This window comes from Schistocerca piceifrons, chromosome 3, assembly GCF_021461385.2.
Source record: "Schistocerca piceifrons isolate TAMUIC-IGC-003096 chromosome 3, iqSchPice1.1, whole genome shotgun sequence".
Lineage (NCBI taxonomy): Eukaryota > Metazoa > Arthropoda > Insecta > Orthoptera > Acrididae > Schistocerca > Schistocerca piceifrons.
The window spans coordinates 541380928-541401635 of NC_060140.1; the positions used below are offsets into that span (position 1 = coordinate 541380928).

At 40.1% G+C, this 20708-nt stretch overlaps 1 protein-coding gene across 1 annotated transcript in view; it reads left to right on the forward strand.

The window, feature by feature from the left end:
* Nucleotides 1-20708, forward strand: part of LOC124788821 (serine/threonine-protein phosphatase 6 regulatory ankyrin repeat subunit B-like) — a 187669-nt gene that overhangs the window by 116407 nt on the left and 50554 nt on the right. The window contains exon 4 of the mRNA XM_047256102.1: nucleotides 12407-12505. Coding sequence (XP_047112058.1) covers nucleotides 12407-12505 — 99 coding nt within the window. The remainder of the gene's footprint in view (nucleotides 1-12406; nucleotides 12506-20708) is intronic.

Sequence of the window (20708 nt, forward strand, 5' to 3'; positions counted from 1 at the left end):
CACTGCACCCCATTTGGCGGCTAAGAATCGTCAGAAGTTGTGTGTGGTAGGAAACTAGTGGTAGAATGGACCTTTTCAGGTTACCATAGCTGTATATCATCGCATGTTTTACGCAAATTGTAACGATACAGAATGTCAGACAACCAATTTTATGGGTTCAGTGAGATGTGAGGAAGTGAGAAAAAAATAAATATTTAGCGGAACTTCGCTTCCAACACATCACATGTATGTATTTAGTGTTGACACTATACGAACATCGTTTTCATATCAGAACACTAGTTAACCCTGATGTGAAACCCAGAATAAATGGTATCCAGTTGGGGAGAGAAACGTGTGCATAGTGCTAGCAGAATTTCATTAATTGATGTCACTGATGCAGAATGGCTGCAGCTAATAAAAAGATTGTTTTAGGACCTTATGGTTGGGTATTTACTGCAAATGGAATTTGTAGCTACAAACAGGCCAGACCTCATCGATGGGTCAGTATTGAGAATGAGATTAGTGGTCATGATGTCATCATAACGACTATGGCTACGAAAGCTAATAGGTTAGTCAAGAAGGCTAGGGGAGTGTTTCTCCTAGAAGGAGCAGATAAGCATTCTTAGCATCTCAAACTATCAATTGCAGACTTCTACTGCCAGTATGATGGACATAGAGAATTATGGGCAAAGTTTAAACAAACTGTAAGTCATGGTCTCGACAAGTGTGTGCTCAGTAAGTGGATTAAGGATGGCAAAAAACCCAGTGTGATTCAGCAACGAAATTCGGAAAATGCTGACGAAGCGAATGCTGTTGCACTATCGACCTTAAAAAAAAAAAAAAAAAAAAAAAAAACACAAATGACGACAGGCAAAGGTTAGTACAGATTCGAGCGTCTGTGAAAAGATCTATGAGCGAAGCATGCAAAAAGTACCATCGTCACACCTTACCAAAATATCTGGCGTAGAACCCGAGGAAATTGTGGTCCTAGCTGAAATCACTAAGCTAAAATTTCGAGCCAGGCCCTCTTTGACCAGTCGAGTGTGGCAGCTGAAGACAGGAAAACGGAAACTGAAGTTTTAAATTTTGCGTTTAAAAAATCGTTCATGCAATAGAATCCTACAAACACACCGTTGTTTGACCATTGCACAGAGTCCCGTATGGATAATAAGTCACCAGGTTCGGTTATGCAGAGAGTATTCTGTAGCAATGCCCCCTCACGTTGTTGCATTTATCACGAATCACTCACCCAGCGCATAGCTCAAAGCGGCTGGAAATGAGTGCAGGTGACTCCTGTATATATGAAAGGTAAGAGAACAGACATGCAAAATTTATGACCAGTAACATAATATCCGTTTGCTGTAGAATTTTAGAACATGTTCCATGTCCACATAATAAATTACAAGAGACTGGAAACCGTATGACCATGAGTAAACACTGTTTTAGAAAGTGTCGCTCATATGAAACTCAGCTTGCTCTTTTGTCACATGATATTAAGCTGTATGTGACGCGTTTTCACAGAAGGGAGCATCTAGAGTCGAGTCATCCACATGTCACCTGGACAGACAGTGAACCAATGTTGTTTTGAAATATGTGTGCCAAATTGGTCTGGAGCGTGATTCTCGACGGATTAGCATCTGGAGGGTACGTGGAACTTACTTTCGGGAACCAAACACTGTGAAATAGACCGATATCTAGGAGGATCCCTAATAGTGTGGGCAGAGAGTATGTTAACCATACAAATACCTCTTCACGAAATTGTACTGGTGAATCGGCAAAGTTTAACTGCTGTCAGGTATCGTGACGAGATCTTGGGACCTCATGTGCGATTGTTGCGAGTTGCTGCGACTTCGTCTTGATGAACGATAATGGTCGACCTTATAAAGCACAGGTGGTTGATGTTTTCTTGGAAACGGAAGATACTGCTCCCATGGCGTGGCCTGCTCGATCTCCCGATTTGAATCCCAAGGATGATGCCTTGGATGCACGGGGAGAGAGGTTCCATCACATCAGCATCCACCAATCACTCTCCAAGAATTGTCAACAGATCTGCAGGAGGAACAGGCGTTATTTAGTCAACATGAAGTCGATGACATCATTCACATCATTCCGCATCATTGCTGCTAGAGGTGGTCACACCCCATATTGAGCACTTTAACCAGCTGTCAGAGAGTGTTCGCAAAAACAAAGAACGTTTTTGCCTTCCGTTATGCACGTTGTATTTGTTTACGTTCTGTATACTTTACATTGTTTCTATTTTACTATCACCTGTGTATATGGTTTTGTTGCAAAATAAACGCAACCTTGCAAAATTTCCGTTTGTTGCTTTAATTTTCGTCACCAATGCACGTAGAAATAGGAATGAAGGAGATACAAAGAAAATTAAGGAGTGAAACTGAAGATTGAAGGAATGTCAACTATGAGATTATCTGATGAATACAACAAAGACGAAAGCAGTGAGAAATAACAGAAAAATCATTACTGGGACTGAAATGAAGAAATGAACGAATTCTGTTACTCTGGAAACTAAATAAAACATCACGGATGAAACAACTCAAGCCATGTGGCTCAACTGGCTTAAAGCTGTCTAGTTGCCCTTAATTTCAGGAAAATTTTCTTAAAATGCAATTTTGGTGCTCAACGTTGTGTAGGAGTGTATCGTAGGCTATGGGAACAACCAGAAAAAAATAGAATGGGGCATCTAAGATGTTTAATTATGTGCTGGAGAAAATCATGCGCAAAAAAAATAGTTCAAATGGCTCGGAGCACTATAGGACTTAACAGCTGAGATCATCAGTCCCCTAGTACTTAGAACTACTTAAACCTAACTAACCTAAAGACATTACACACATCCATGCCCGAGGCAGGATTCGAACCTGCACGCGGTTCCAGACAGAAGCGCCTAGAACCGCTCGGCCACACGGCCGGCCATGCGCAAAAGGAACAAGATATGTTCACCATCTGTCAAGATTGGAAGAAAGATTCAACTTAACTGTCTTCCATTTTCAGATGATTTGAAGTTGTTAGCAAACATTATCGATGAAGCAAAGTTTCAGATAAGAGAACTAGAATGATTAGTGGCATAGGCTAGGTTGGAAATTTCTTTTGAGAAAACAGAAATGTTCACCTTCCAAGTTGACACATCCCATTTTATACCCCACTACGCTCAAGAAATGAAGGTGGTATAAAAGTTTAATTATCTTGGAGAGATTATTACATGGAATTCCAATGAAAGAGCATCAATAGATAGTAGAACATTTAAACTACCAGAAACACAGAGATCTACTTGGCCAACTTACAAAAAGCCATCTCTTTCGATAAGTGCTAAACTTGAGCATTATTCCTCCATTATTAAACCGGAAGCAACATATGGACGTGAAACATTAAACTAAACACTCAAGCAACAGCTAACGAATTGCAGAATACTTCGAACGATTGCCGGCCGGAGTGACCGAGCAGTTCTAGGAGCTTCAGTCTGGAACCGCGCGACCGCTACGGTCGCAGGTTCGAATCCTGCCTCGGGCATGGAGGTGTGTGATGTTCTTAGGTTAGTTAGGTTTAAATAGTTCTAAGCGTCAGGGGACTGATGACCACATCAGTTAAGTCCCATAGTGCTCAGAGCCATTTGAACCATTTGAACCATTTCCAACGATTATCAATGAAAGACACCAAGTTAACGGTCAGTGGAGACTCTTACCCAGTTCGGTGGGTTACCAAGAAAGTAAATCCATTGCTGATATAGTGCGAAAAAATGGTTTGCATTTTTTGTTCACGTTTCTCGCTTACCCAATACTAGGGTCCGGAAACAACGTTGTCTGCTTTAGGAACCGGAAGACAGAAAAAATTGGTTTAAAGAAATACAAATGTATGTAAATGAAATGAACATTAACAAACATCAAATTGAACATAGGGTAAAGAAGCTGCTGCTTAAGAGCAAACTCATATAACTGACATTCAAGCGGTCACAACGGAAGTATTGCGTTATATCTGCACAAGAAGGAGCCGCCAGATCACTTCGAATGAAGAAGTTTTGGGAAAATAAGGAATTTTTCACTGCTAAGATATAAACTTACAAATTGTAGAATCTGTTGCAAATGTTTGATTTTAGTGCTCCAATGAGGGCGTAAAGTGTGTCCATAAACATATAAATATTTCACAGGTGTTGACCATAATAGTGGCCATACGTCAAAAATGTCTGTTAGTGATAAAGTTAGTTTTGAAAAGCAATAAAAATGAATTTTTTACTAAAGTTTTAATTTTTTGCAAATGTAGAGGAGAAGCAGCACCACCCAACATATTCCCTTACAGATCTCCAAAAACACACGACCAATTCATTTATGCAATGCAGCATAACAAGCGGCAGGGGAGTTGGTGTGTGTGGGGGGGGGGGGGGGGGGGCAGAGCACAGAGAAACAGGTAGACTTGACTAATGAGTCACCTTCCCCAAAGTACAAGAGTTATTTTGTTTGTTTCAAGAACTTCAGTTCAAATATTTCGCTTGTTTATTGTGTGAGATGGTAACTACGTGTAATATTAAGACCATGCCTTGTTTAAGCACGACGCCACTGGCCGTTTGTGTACAATTCTACTTAAGTCAGACTCATTGTAACGCTTCCCAGAGTGTTGGCGGCTGTTGATGATAGTTTTGCATGTGCCAAATCCGGGTAACAACTTTAAAAATATTATGTGAGTTGTATTCAGCATTATTATGATTGATTTGATTTTGTCCGTCATGAATTCCTCTTCTGTGTCAAGCTCTTCACCTCTCACTAGCATTTGTAATCAGCGTCTTCAAATATTCGCTGGATGTATTTTAATCTCTGGTTTCCCCTACATATTTTTCACGTAACGGCTCTGTCACGTGCTAGGGAAGCTGTTCCTTGATGTCTTAACATATGACCCATTATCCTGTCTCTTATGATTCTAGGATTTTACCATATGTTCCCCGCCTCGTCGTTTCCGCGGAGGAAGTCATGTCTCATTAGTCCAGGTAGTTTTCAACATCTTCCTATAGCACCACATCTTAGATGCCCAATTCAATTTCTTTCTAGTTATTCCCGTAGCCTGCGATACACTCCTACACAACGTTGAGCCCCAAAATTACATTTTAAGAAAATTTTCCTGAAATTAAGGGCAATGTGTGATCCATCACCTTGACAAAAGCCAGATCGAATCTCAAAAGGTTTAGAAAATTAATTTCTGAACCTTACTCCAGATTTAGTATATCGATGAGCGACTGCAGTGGGGCTGACAAGTTTCTGATGTAAACCAAATTCTGTAAGGATACACAGCAGAGATTCACGATGGATACCGTCATAGTCTTTTGTAAAATCGACAAAGCTGATCACTAGCGTATTGTTCCCGACGCTTTGGTGTTTCATTATACATTTACTCCAGCTGAACAGGTGTCGGAAAATATAACGGTACTGACTGACTGCCGTGTCACTCTGAGCCTGTAGGCACCACAGGCTACGGGTATGGAGGGGTGCGTGGTCAGCTCACCCGCTCTCCCCGCCGTTGTCAGTTTTCGTGACTGGATCCACTACATCTTAGTATGTAGCTTCTTAATTTGCCTCACAAGGGCTGAGAGACCGGACGGTCACACGTCCAAATGTTAGCCAAACCCGACAGCTCTTAACTTCGGTGATCTGCTGGGAACCTGTTTTACCATTGCGGCAAGGCCGTTGGTCTCATTATCCATTGAAGTCTAATAATTTGATCAGGACAGCTTCACCCTGAACGAAAACCTCCTTCCTATTAACCTGACTCACCATCAAGCTGTTCATGAATTTTGAAATACAGAACTTTAGAGAAAATTTTGTATGTAGTATCCAGCAAAGATATATTCTGTAATTATCTGGATTCGATATTTCATGTTTTTTGTGCAGTAAAAGTATTACACAGGCCAACGAAATTTATTTTTGGAAAAACCTTTTTTACTTTGATAGCTGATCTTTATAGATTTGTATGAGCTGAAACCAAATCTAGCCTTAGTTTTTTTGTATCATCCATAGTTTTCGAGCAATATGATTTTTACTATATAATATAAAAATTCTTTGATATTCGGTAAAGGGGGAAATTAATGAAACGCTTTCTTACAACATAAGCATGGTTTGTATTTACAGTAAGCAACTTAAAACAATTATGTGTGTTAATAGAGGTTTCACTTGTCAGCTGGAATTGGTTTGTATTTTCCTTCTGTTTTTTCTTTGAAGCTACTCTTGTAGATTTTTCTGTCATGTGTCACTTGCTGAACTTCTCGGTGAAGTGACCAACCGTAGTCCCCCATCATGTTGGTGTTACAGCGGCCTTGGTAGCGTTTTTCCATCACTTTGATGTCCTGGTAAAACACCCTCCTTGCTCCTCACTAACATCTTCCATATTGTCCGGGAAGTATCAATGTGACTGTTCAAAAAGTGAACTTTCAGACTCATAAATCATCATAAAGTTTTACGTTTCTTTAACATTGTAGCTATAATAGAAACATTTTTCTTGTCCTAAGAACTTTGTAACGACTTTCTTGAGTGATACCCATGCTTCTCTCTCAATGGAAGGTCACTGTGGGTTCATAGTTAACTTCAAAACATCAATTTTCTAGTGTCAGGTCCGACAAAGACGCCTTCTTTTAGTTTAGCCTGTAAAAGGTGTGGAAGCTTTTGGCAGAGATACTTAAAAAATGGTCCATCTTTAGGCAAAGCCTTTACAAACTGTTTCATTAGGCCTAACTTTATATGTAGAGGTGGTAGAAGTACGTTTTTTGGATCTACAAGGTTAAAAAATGGTTCATCTTTAGGCAAAGCCTTTACAAACTGTTTCATTAGGCCTAACTTTATATGTAGAGGTGGTAGAAGTACGGTTTTTGGATCTACAAGGTTTTGGCGTAGAAGTTTCTTCTAATGAGGTTTTGAAGACTCCCCCACAGGTCAGTCCTTTCTGCACCACTTTGATCCCTAGCCCTACTGTCGCATTCGCACAAGAAACATGGAAAGCTGGTAAAGCCACCTTACTGACCAAGAGCATGTATGTTACTTTTAGATCACCACACATCATCCAACCATGAGCAGACTAGCCTATTTTACTGAGCATTACTTATAGGTTTTCATAGCTTTGTTTCATATGTACAGAATTTCCAACAATTATACATGCATACATGTTACCATTGTGTAATAAAAGAGCCTTTAAACTAATTTTGGGTGAAACAAAAAACTGCCTCCTGTCTTCCTTTTTGTATTCAATACCAAACTCATTCATCAGACTGAGAATGTCTGACCAGTACACTAAATCACCATCTTGTTGAAAAAACTTGGAAAATTGCTGCTCTCTCTTTCTACACATGTATATGCTGGCTACAACTGCCAGTAAGCTCTTTTCTTTTAATCTAGAGCCAAACAATTCAGCTTTATCTTTCATTACGTCCAGATCCCATACCAAATCGTTAAGCTCGGTCTGCGTAAACAATTTGGGCTCTAGACTTTCTGTATTACAGTGGAATTCATCATCATCTGGTTCATCTAAATCAGACTGTACATCAGAAAATACTTCTGTTGGAATAGACTGTGAATCATCTGGTGGTTCAGGAACTGGCAAATCTACGCCATGCCCTACTGGTCGGATGGCGGACGGAAGGTTAAAGTAGCTTTTTAACTTTGTTGTTTTCGAATTATGACCAGTAAGATCAACATTACAAAAGTAACAATCATCAGAATGATTTATTGGTTCCCTCCAAATCATAGGCACAGCAAATCTAAGGGCTTTTTTCTCCTTTATGGACCATATCCTCAGATCTTCAACTCATACGGCGCCGAAGATTTATCTTGATCACCAAGTTTAGATCCGAAGTATGACAGATAAAGCTTTTCCACAAAGTCTGTAGTGTTTAATCACAAATTCACCACGAATATAACAAAAACTGTCAACAGAGTTTCTACAACCACAATTAGACATTGTATTGAGCACATGTATAGGTAATGGGAAAGTCAGGTTAGGTTTGCAGTAGGCCTGAGCAAAACACCATCTGTCAACATAAAAGAAGAATCGAACTTTTAGGAGCCGGCAGGGGTGGCCGAGCAGTTCTAGGCGCTACAGTCTGGAACCGCGCGACCGGTACGGTCGCAGGTTCGAGTCCTGCCTCGGGCATGGATGTGTGTGATGTCCTTACGTTAGTTAGGTTTAAGTAGTTCTAAGTTCTAGGGGACTGATGACCTCATATGTTAAGTCCCATAATGCTCAGAGCCACTTTTTTCCGACCTTTTTGGCCAGCAAATGCTTTTCAGCAGTGCTACTAACGTCATCTACATTCATTACACTTCCTTTTTAAATTATTTTAGTTACATAAAAGCTGTTACATTCTTTAAAAAGTCGCTTAATGTAATAAATTTAGCTGTAAAATATGAAGAGATGTTGGGTGATACAGTTTTTTAAGTATCATATTTGGATGTCCCACCCTAACAAACAGAAGAATAAGGTATTTTCAGCAAAAAAAATTTCCATCTTTGGCGTGTGTTATTGCAACTTTGCAATCCTCTGGCAATTTTTCAGTTGTCCAAACTTCAAAAACACATGTATGTAAATTCCGAATAGTTTCTACATTTGCATACATCCAAAGTTCTGCCACTAGTTGACTCTCACACGCTGCCTTATAATTCCGAAGCGAATTGGTCGCTGCTTGTACTTCGTCTCGATAAGACTGAATTGTCATAACTGTTATGCGCTCCCTTTCCGTTCATATTCTTCATCATAAGAATAGATGGAACATGTTTTGAATGGTACTGTTTAAACATCAGTTAGTAAATCTCTCGTCTAATGGCGACTGAAAGCCTCCACGATAGATTTTAGTGAGTTCTGATGAAATTTTCTTTTGATCCTTCTAATTTCTTTAGCTGTGCATTCGTCTAACACTAATTAAATTCTCCCTGAACTTTCAGTTTTCTTTGGTTGAGCATTTAACCAAGGTTTATGCCTGCACAGGATCGGCATATAGTATTCCTCATTCCACCAAGCATTTTTCTTACGTTTCCTGAAGGAATCAAGTTCTTCAGCTAACGCTTTCAGTCCATCAGCCATTGCTGCTAAGTTGTCACTTAAAGGTGTTCTACATCTCTCGTAAGAAATCAGATTATTAATAATATAACCAGGTTTGTAAATTCTCTTTCTGTATAACTTTTGGGGTTTGTTTTTCCTTTTAGGTGTCAGTTTGGTATTAATTTTTGACTTACAGTGGTCTGAATCAGTATGGACACCGCGGAGTACTTCGACATTATACATTCCCTTACGAAATTTCTGATTCATGCCCACATAAACTATCTGAAACTCTCCTAGCTGGACGTTGGGACATTTGAAGGTCCTTAACTTACTTGTCCTTCTCTTAAACGTCGTTGTCTCATAAGCCAACCCATGTGTACTACAAGATTTAGTTAAGCCTTCCCCATACATGTTTGTAAGTTTACGCGCTGACCATTGCCCAACCACACGTCGAAATTTCTTCTGTCGTCTTGTCTTATGGTTAAAGCCTTCAAGAACAATTTAAATATTAGTATCCAGTATGGTCGTGACCAGTCAGTCGACTTCATCCCAAAATTCTTCTGCATCATCCTTGTTAGTTATATTTTTAACATTTGTTGAAGCTTGGTCATTTATCAGTATGTAGATTTTGTTTCCCACCTTTATTGTTTATGGGGGATTAGAAGAAAAATCTTTTGTGGATTCCAATGTTCTACTGTGTACCAAAAATTCACTCCGTACTGGGAAACATTTTCTAGTGCCCTTGATCCTGGTAGTCCTTTATAAAGCAGATATCCTCCTGTTTAGATCAGGCCCTAGTCTGTATTATGTAACTCTTGAAGGGCTCTGATAAATATATTAATCTATTTGTTAGATGTTTCAACTTACCGACTTTCCTTAAAGAATTGACAACTGATATTTACTGTTGCAAAATACAAAAACCTTCCACGTTTGTTAAATTTTAGCTTGTTATTGCCTGACTATGTTGCACATTTATTTGTTTATTTAGTGCATTGCTAGGCCCTCCGTCTCGCCTTATTCTTCTGTGTTAGACCCAACTGTATCGGAACGGTGTCTTCGCCTGGATAATCCTGTTACGATTGACCAAACCGGTGGATTCTTTCGATAGAAGACTCCTCATATATGTTTAATTATCTGATCAATGATCAAGTTTCTGACGTGTGAGATAAATATAACGAGAAAATTACATTTCTGTTTGAAATCCTTATTTTTTGCTGAAATACTGGTTTATACTCTAGAAACTAAATGCGATGCGTAGTTAGAATCTAACTTACATACAAGTACTATTCTCATTCTTCTATAAATAATGTACGATAGTCTTTCATGAGACTGACGCCTCTGTCAGCTGGATACATTTCCAACTTTCATTTTAGTAGTTGTCCATACAGAGGAAACGAAATTTTCACCTCCATGCTGCTGCAAATACTCTGTGGTGACAAACTCGTCGTTGAAGTTAAATTTGGCTTAGAAAAAAAGAAAAATGCTGTTCAGTTCAATTTCGAAAATGTCATGGGTCTGACAAAATCTTACTTGTGTCCTTTTAATAACGTGGTCTCAACATGCAATGTACTGATCATTTTCATTTCTTTGAGCAGACGAATTAAGATCAAAGATTGTCAGAGCAATAGAGTCAGGAGACTGATATAGTACTTGAAATTTCAGTTTTGTGAAACCACATGAGAAATATCGCCAGTGAGAATCTGCTATTTATGAAATTTGGAAGCAGTGGTGACACTAAAACACAGTGCTTTGACTGTAGAAGGGGCACAGATTCACACATCACACAGAATTTGACGAGTAAAATACAAATTATTTTGTATTCTGCTAGTGAAAACTGAAACTTTAGTGGAACACACTGAACATAAATCTTTTCAAGAGATGAGTCTGGATGACATAATGGCACACTATGAGATGATACCTAGTAATGAAAGTAAAGAGATAATTCTAAAAACATTTCCTTCATTTATGATGTAACCTTCTTACTTTTCTGTTTCTATTTTTCTGTCTCGATAATCGCATGTTTCCTCAATAATAATAATTTTCATCGTAGCTGTTGTGACGCTTTGATGGACAGTTGATTTCTGTACCCCATATTTTAGGTATCACAGTTTTAGACACTCGAGAGTTTGGTTACAACTATTTTTATGAGCAAATAGGCAATTGCTGAGCCATAGACAGAACATTAGCGATGAGTTAATGTAAGGGATAGCACATCTTGAGATGAGAACCTATAACATGGTAACCATGCACTTAGCTTTCCTGACATTTTTAGTCACACATTGACCTTAGTGCAAGTGATGGGTCAGTGGAGGAGGGAGGTGAGGAGTAGGAGATTTGGCCAAATTCAGAGTGAGCAAGGCACTGGAGAAGGTCTGGCAACAATGCAGAGTTAGCCAGTTTTCCTGCCGAGGGTACACACTTGCACCTGCTATAAACGTGCTCCTGACGTAGGAAAACTGCGCGGCACAAAGCCAGTTCTCTCTTTGATTCAACACCCACGTGACTGAATAAATCATGTTCCTTGTTACATTCCTTCTAACAGCCTATCGATGGTACTCTCCACATACACTGACAGCCAGGCGAATGAGTGCTTTGAAACATGCACTGCAACGTGGGGGGGGGGGGGGCAGTTTAAAAGAGGCAGTATTATCCCATGGGGGAAAGTCACATGGACTGCATTGGACCTGTGGTGGTAATGATAGACAGTGTGACGATTGTGGCATACATGAACGTTATTGCGGAGCACCAGCATCCCCTCATGTTTGTTGTCTTCTCCGATGCCGGTGGCATACGAGACAAAAACTGTAAGTGTTGCGAGGTCAGAATCGTGCTTTTCTGGTTTAAGGAGGACGACAGTGAACTCGAGTTGTTGTCTTCGCCACCATATTCACCTGGCCTGACCCAATATAACATATGTGTGCAGTATTTCGAACCAGTTCCGAGTTCATACATCAAAAGCCCATAATTTGCTGCAATTGCATATCCTATGCATACGCATTTGACACCATGGAAACCGACCAAAAAATTACAAAACCCAAAGCGCGCAAAATTCACACTCGGTTGATTTGACCTACGTACTAATATTAGGGTCTTTTAATGTTTCAACTCATCATTATATTGTAAAGAGAATTGCAAGTGGTGGTATTAATGTGTACTTTGTCCTGAAACCTTTGTCCTTTGAAACCAGTTAAAAATTTATGCGTCCTTTGGCTGTCAAATTCACATACTTGATGTGTAGTCAGTACATGTTGTTTCGAACGAGGTTACTATCCTTAACGCCACAGTTTAAAGCATCTGATAGACACACTAATTAGGAGATCTGTAATAATGTAGAATGTTTATACAGATACTGTTATGTCTGTAGGACTCTTTATCAATTTTAATGATTTTTTTACTGTTTTTACAGATGGTAAAGTGCCTAATGGGTCATAAACCAGATCTTAAGAAAACTAATTTCATTAGTTGGACGGCATTACACTATGCAGCCCGTAATGGACCACCAGAGGTAAGTAATATAAATTTTCTGTTTTATTCGCTACCGAGCATAAGTAGAGACAAAATAGGGATTCTGGCAGCACCTCTTCAAACTAGGCGATGAATACTGGCTTCGTTCATGCCAACAAATCTTGATGTTATAGAACAATAGGAACAAGTGCTTAGTGGAACAGCACTTTACTCCACAAAAATGTCATACATCAGGAAAGGTAACACCAATCATAAGAACAATCACTGTGCAAGGATCATGAATGGAATTTTATCGTCGAATGTGGAAGATATATATGACATTACTTCTTCAAAACTCATCCAACTTTAATTGATTTGAGATGAACTTCTTGTAGATATCCATAATAACTTACAGAAAACAAATTAACCCTTAATATTCTTCAGCTGAACACTAATTAACAAAACAGAATAACTCGTTGTTAATTTGGCAAATCCCTCAGTCTAGGATTTGGCCTTAACAACTATTAAGGTTAGTTAAAATTATAAGTTCAGTGCAATCAATAAATTTTGTTAATGTGTTACTCAAATAAGGATCCACCAGCCACGGTTTTAATACAACAGATGAAATATCATTGGGCACAGCAGGGAACACACAGGGATCAATTATGGATCATAAGTACTAAAATGAAAATCAAGGCGACCCTGCGTTACCAACATGGAGAAAGTATATGAAGGTTCTCTTCGCAATCACTACAGTGACATTAGATGAAAACATCATCAGCGCTCAAACATGGGCTGAAACTAAATGTAGGCTCCAGGTAGACACACTAATCGGTAATCTTAAACACCACATAGAAGAAGGGATGAAGGATGGATTTAACGTTTCTGTGACACCGAGATGATTAGAGACGGAGCACATGCTCGGATTGTGTCGAGGATGGGGAAGGAAATAGGCCGTGCCCTTTCAAAGGAACCAACTCGGCATATACCTGGGACCACTTGGGGAAATCACGGAAAACCTAAATGTGAATGGGCGGATGCGGGTTTGAACCGTCGTCCGCCATAATGTGAGTTCAGTGTGGAAAGCCCTATTCCACCTCGATTACATAGAAAACTCTTTCGATTGATCACCAGAGGCCGACCATATATATATATATATATATATATATATATATATATATATATATTATCCAGATGGTACAATAATTCAAAGAGTTCGGACTCCTACAGGCTGTCAACATCATTTTGTGTCCATCGAACCATCGTCCCCTCACGTTGCACATATCGCCTTGTCGTGGTATTTAAATTGTTACAGGTGTGTGACGTCCGGAGACTACGTATCCTTCCTGCCATACGAATCAAGGGCACAGAAAATCTGGCTGAAATCCTGCAGCGGCCTATTTAGAATTCAAACACCGTTTACTTCACATTAAAGATGTAAAATACAGACTTGCACAATTTCCATAACCTTCCAATTCGTGCTACCGAGGCGAGCGCCGCGGTTGTGGTTCTCTGCTGCCATGTTTGTTTTATGTCAGTGCTAGCCCCCCCCCCCCCCCCCCCTCCATCGCTCACTGGCGTGAACGTCACACATTCATGTTCCCTCAGTTGTTTGGTGGCAACTGAGAATGAAGGTCTTGGCATCGAAACCGGTCACACAATAAATGTAGAATTTTTGGAAAATGAACCAGATTTTTTTCTCTTAATATAATTTCCTTCACTTGGTTCATTACAGATTAATACAGTTGACAACAGCTATGGAAATGGCTTTACTACTTTCAAGATGCCATCACACAACGCTTAATTCACCTATTTGACATAATTAGCAAAATTACACTTCTATATTTTAATCCCGTTCTCTGGTTTGTACATTACTAATAAGCTGCACAATCACTCTGCGCAATTCATTACATCAGGTGCCTTAATTTTATTCAACAGTGTCATTCAGCGGAAGGATAGGGAGTGCCAATCCTTGTACTTAGCCCATTGTAGTTATAAACCACACCTAATGATAGTGAATGACACTGTAACAATATAATTTTAGTGACGTAAGCATTCAAGGCGGATCTTGCAGTCACGGACCCACGTAACGAAATTTAATTTCATTTAGGTGAAGCCTTTCAAATGGTTCCAATGGCTCTGAGCACTATGGGACTTAACCTCTGAGGTCATCCGTCCCTAGAACTTAGAACTACTTAAACCTAACTAACCTAAGGACGTCACATACATCCATGCCCAAGGCAGGATTCGAACCAGCGACCGTAGCGGTCACGCGGTTCCAGACTGCAGAGTCTAGATCCGCTCGGCCACACCGGCCGGCTGAAGCCTTTCCTAAATGTGGTTTGGTGTAAGAGAAATGCACCAAAATGATTCGCCTTCTCTGTGGGGCTTTACTAACGAGTTAAATTGTATGATAAATCAGACGATATGAATTGGACGTGTTAAACGTGATAAAAGCTTCGCCATAACCTTATCTGCCGCATTACCTATAGCAGTAGTTTCTTTTAAACATCTGGCCGTCCCTCAACATTCTAAAGGCATGCAATATTTCATGACTTAGTTTCAGATTCCTCTTTGCTTGTATTCACGTGCCGTGGATTTGCGCAACGTCGAACTTTTCTGGTCTAATCATTCAGGGAGAGAGGCGAATTGGCTTTAACAGAAAACATGGAGTTCGCTGGAGTATTTTTGTATGCCACATGGACAGTGGTGTTCAACGCATAACTCAACGAAGAAAGTGTGTTATTCCAGTTACTGTTGTTGTTGTGGTGAGAAGCAAGCAGCGCTGCACATAAGGTCCTGTTCACAAGATCTGCAAATGAGATAAGTGTGTAATTCGGGATTAGGGTGGTACGAGCTAAACTTAGTTCGAAACAAATATTCCTAAAGGCAGCCGATGTGACGACCGTGGAATTATCTGATACTAAGGATCGACAGAGTTCAAAGATATCAATAATTTCCTTTAAGAACTTAACTGCTGGCGCTATGACGTTGCTAGTGGGAATTAACCCTCAAGAACACGTTCACGCGTCCACGGAAACTAGTGCAAATCGGATCTCTTCCCTGGACGTGGAAAATGACCTACGTAATCTATATACTAAGGACGGTCACTTGAAAAGGAGACAGATGCACGTGTGGTTTTGGCAACAGAAAAACAGCTGAAGAATATGGAGACATGGAGAGACTTATAAATTCTTTTCGCACCACCTCATCAGCTGCGACTTCTAATTGTTTCACTCACGGGGGAGGCAGGATGTCGTGGAACGAAGAGAAGTAGCTCTATTTTGTACTCCACGTACCCTTCAACTGCTCGACGATTAGTGACAACTTCTCTAAATTTTTCACGCAAATTCTGCAGCTGTACACGAGGCCCTGGTTCCAAACGACTCAAATCAAAAGGAGATGACATCTGAGAACCATTTCAATAACCGGCGAATGCACATTGAAATGACCAACGTGCCTAAATGTTTGAAATCTGTTCGTAGAGAAAAATCAACGCAAACCGTATCTTAACCAGTTACGCACTAATCAGACATAAAGAAAAAAATTACCGAAATGACAGCCCCTCAATGATCTTGATCTTAAATGTTCCTGAGAAATTATGTGTCTGCAACTTAATCAGATCAAAATCTTAATTTCTCTTGTACTGGCCACATCACACAGGCTACCTGCCGTGGAAAATGACAGATCTACGATTATTCTTATGTACTACATAAAAATCCTGACTGATTAAATTAACTGCCCATATCGGCAGTGTATATAATGGTTCCCCGTTACCACTTTTTTTTTTGTCATCAGTCTTCTGACTTGTTTGATGCAGCCCGCCGTAAACTCTACTCCTGTGGCAACCTTTTTACCTAGAGCGGAACTTTCAATCTGCGTCCTGAGTTGTTTAGGGATATATTCCAATCTCTGTCTTCCTCTACAGCTTCAGCTTTTACCCTCTATAACTCCCTCTGGTACCACGGAAGTTATGTCCTGATGTCCCTTCTTCTGGTCAATGTTTTCCACATACTCCTTTCCTCGCCGATTCTGCAGAGCACTTCCTCGTTCTCTTCCTTATCAGCCCACCTAAATTTCAACTTTATTCTCTGGCTCACGTCTCGGATGCTACGAGTCTCTTCTGTCCTCGTTTTACTTGCACCTTATTCCGTCTGACGGTTTATTTTACCGTGGTTTTGAGGTAGCGTCTTTGATTCATAATCAAAACGTCTTCGTTCCCGGGTTCGATCCCCGCCACTGCCTAAATTTTGATAAATAATCAGCATTGGAGGCCGAAGACTTCCGGCATAAGAAGTCAGCCTCATTCTGCCAACGGCCTTGTCAAAGAGGGCGGAGAAGCGGATAGAGGTTCAGGGCACTCTCTTGTCCTAGGGATGGGAAATTGCCCCTAAATCCGGAAGAATCAGCAATGATCAACGACATGAGGATGCAGAAGGCAATGGAAACCACTGCATTAAAGACACGTAACGTGTATCCACAGGACATGTGGCCTGTAATTGAAGAAGTGTCATGATGATCTCTCCATTGGCAAAAGATTCCGGAATAGTCCCCCATTCGGATCTCCGGGAGGGGACTGCCAAGGGGGAGGTTACCATGAGAAAAAGATTGAATAATCAAAGAAAGGATAACGTTCTACGAGTCGGGGCGTGGAATGTCAGAAGCTTGAACGTGGTAGGGAAACTAGAAAATCTTAAAAGGGAAATGCAAAGGCTCAATCTAGATGTAGTAGGGATCAGTGAAGTGAAGTGGAAGGAAGACAAGGATTTCTGGTCAGATGAGTATCGGGTGATATCAACAGCAGCAGAAAATGGTATAACAGGTGTAGGATGAATAGGAAGGTAGGGCAGAGGGTGTGTTACTGTGAACAGTTCAGTGACTGGGTTGCTCTAATCAGAATCGACAGCAGACCAACACCGACAACGACAGTTCAGGTATACATGCCGACGCCGCAAGCTGAAGATGAACAGATAGAGAAAGTGTATGAGGATATTGAATGGGTAATGTAGTATGTAAAGGGGGACGAAAATCTAATAGTCATGGGCGATTGGAATGCAGTTGTAGGGGAGGGAGTAGAAGAAAAGGTTACAGGAGAATATGGGCTTGGCACAAGGAATGAAAGAGGAGAAAGACTAATTGAGTTCTGTAACAAGTTTCAGCTAGTAATAGCGAATACCCTGTTCAAGAATCACAAGAGGAGGAGGTACACTTGGAAAAGGCCGGGAGATACGGGAAGATTTCAATTAGATTACATCATGGTCAGACAGAGATTTCGAAATCAGATACTGTATTATAAGGCGTACCCAGGAACAGATATAGACTTAGATCACAATATAGTAGTGATGAAGAGTAGGCTGAAGTTCAAGACAATAGTCAGGAAGAATCAATACGCAAAGAAGTGGGATACGGAAGTACTAAGGAATGACGAGATACGTTGGGAGTTCTCTAATGCTATAGATACAGCAATAACGAATAGCGCAGTAGGCAGTACAGTTGAAGAGGAATGGACATCTCTTAAAAGGGCCATCACAGAAGTTGGGAAGGAAAACATAGGTACAAAGAAGGTAGCTTCGAAGAAACCGTGAGTAACAGAAGAAATACTTCAGTTGACTGATGAAAGGAGGAAGTAAAACATGTTCTGGGAAAATTAGGAATACAGAAATACAAGTCGGTGAGGAATGAAATAAATAGGAAGTGCAAGGAAGCTAAGACGAAATGGCTGCAGGAAAAATGTGAAGACATTGAAAAAGATATGATTGACGGAAGGACAGACTCAGCTTACAGGAAAGTCAAAACAACCTTTGGTGACATTAAAAGCAACGGTGGTAACATTAAGAGTGGAACGGGAATTCCACTGTTAAATGCAGAGGAGAGAGCAGATTGGTGGAAAGAATACATTGAAAGCCTCTATGAGGGTGAACATTTGTCTGATGTGATAGAAGAAGAAACAGGAGTCGATTTAGAAGAGATAGGGGATCCAGTATTAGAATCGGAATTTAAAAAAGCTTTGGAGGACTTACGGTCAAATAAGGCAGAAGGGATCGATAACATTCCATCAGAATTTCAAAAATCATTGGGGGAAGTGGCAACAAAACGAATACTCACGTTGGTGTTTACAATTTATGAGTCTGGCGATATATCATCTGACTTTCGGAAAAGCATCATCCGCACAATTCCGAAGACGGCAAGAGCTGACAAGTGCGAGGATTATCGCACAATCAGCTTAACAGCTCATGCATCGAAACTGCTTACAAGAATAATATACAGAAGAATGGAAAGGAAAACTGAGAATGCGCTAGGTGAAGATCAGTTTGGCTTTAGGAAAAGTAGAGGGACGAGAGAGGCAATTCTGACGTTACGGCTAATAATGGAAGCAAGGCTAAAGAAAAATCAAGACACTTTCATAGCATTTGTCGACCTGGAAAAAGCGTTCGACAATATAAATGGTGCAAGCTGTTCGAGATTCTGAAAAAAGTAGGGGTAAGCTATAGGGAGAGACGGGTCATATACAATATGTACAACAAACAAGAGGGAATGATAAGAGTGGACGATCAAGAACGAAGTGCTCGTATTAAGAAGGGTGTAAGACAAGGCTGTAGCCTTTCGCCCCTACTCTTCAATCTGTACATCGAGGAAGCAATGATGGAAATAAAAGAAAGGTTCAGGAGTGGAATTAAAATACAAGGTGAAAGGATATCAATGATACGATTCGCTGATGACATTTCTTTCCTGAGTGAAAGTGAAGAAGAATTAAATGATCTGCTGAACGGAATGAACAGTCTAATGAGTACACAGCATGGTTTGAGAGTAAATCGGAGAAAGACGAAGGTAATGAGAAGTAGTAGAAATGAGAACAGGATTGATGGTCACGAAGTCAATGAAGTTAAGGAATTCTGCTACCTAGGCAGTAAAATAACCAATGACGGACGGAGCAAGGAGGACATCAAAAGCAGACTCGCCATGGCAAAAAAGGCATTTCTGGCCAAGAGAAGTCTAATAATATAACATACCGGCCTTAATTTGAGGAAGAAATTTCTGATGATGTACGTCTGGAGTACAGCATTGTGTGGTAGTGAAACATGGACTGTGGGAGAACCGGAACAGAAGAGAATCAAAGCATTTGAGAAGTGGTGCTATAGACGAATGTTGAAAATTAGGTGGACTGATAAGGTAAGGAATGAGGAGGTTGTACGCAGAATCGGAGAGGAAAGGAAAATGTGGAAAACACTGATAAGGGGAAGGGACAGGATGATAGGACATCTGCTAAGACATGAGGGAATGACTTCCATGGTACTGTAGAGGGCAAAAACTGTAGAGGAAGACAGAGATTGGAATACGCACGTCAAGCAAATAATTGAGGACGTAGGTTGCAAGTGCTACTCTGAGATGAAGAGGTTAGCACAGGAAAGGAATTCGTGGCGGGCCGCATCAAGCCAGTCAGTAGACTGACGACAAAAAAAAAAAAAAAAAAAAAAGGCAGCAGAATTCCTTTATTTCACCTACTTTGTGATCGTCAGTCCTGGTCTTTATTTTCCTTTTGGTATCATTTTTCCTACTGCTCATTACTCCACCCTCAAAAGACAGGTAACGGCGTATATACTTACGAAACATCCCTGTTTCCAACCAGATTTTCTTCATTTCCCAGTATTCTTAGCCAATATAGTCTCCCTAAATTTGCTTTTCACAGAACTCGATATATCAGAAAACATCTACTTTATAGACCAATAAATTGTTCTTTTATGTGCCGCCATCATTACTGTTCATGATGTCAGAATTGTTGTCATTATTATTATTGGGTTATTATTATTATTATTATTATTATTATTACTAATTAATCGCTGCATCTGCAGGAGTACAAGTAATGCAAGCATTAACTTTCGTAGTTCGTAGTCAATATAATTTAGTCAAACCACCACTGCAGATACTAATTGTGATTCTAAAACTGCTATTTTCTTAAGTTACTATGACATAATTCGTAGTGTGAAACCGTACACTGAAGTAAGAGGATGCCTGATGGTAATAATCAGATCAGGTTAAATATTTAAAGAAATAAAGAAATAATTCTTGTCATTAACCTGAATGTGTGAGCCGTTAAGTTGGTTGCGAGGTAATACTTGCACTTGTTGGGTTTTACAATCTGCGGAATTGTGTATATTAAATTTACCGAAAGACTGATAATATGTAGCCCATTCTGCTCAGCAAGATGAATAGTCTTTTCGTTCCAACGATTTCAGAAATTCTGATGACATTTTATCCATCGCTTC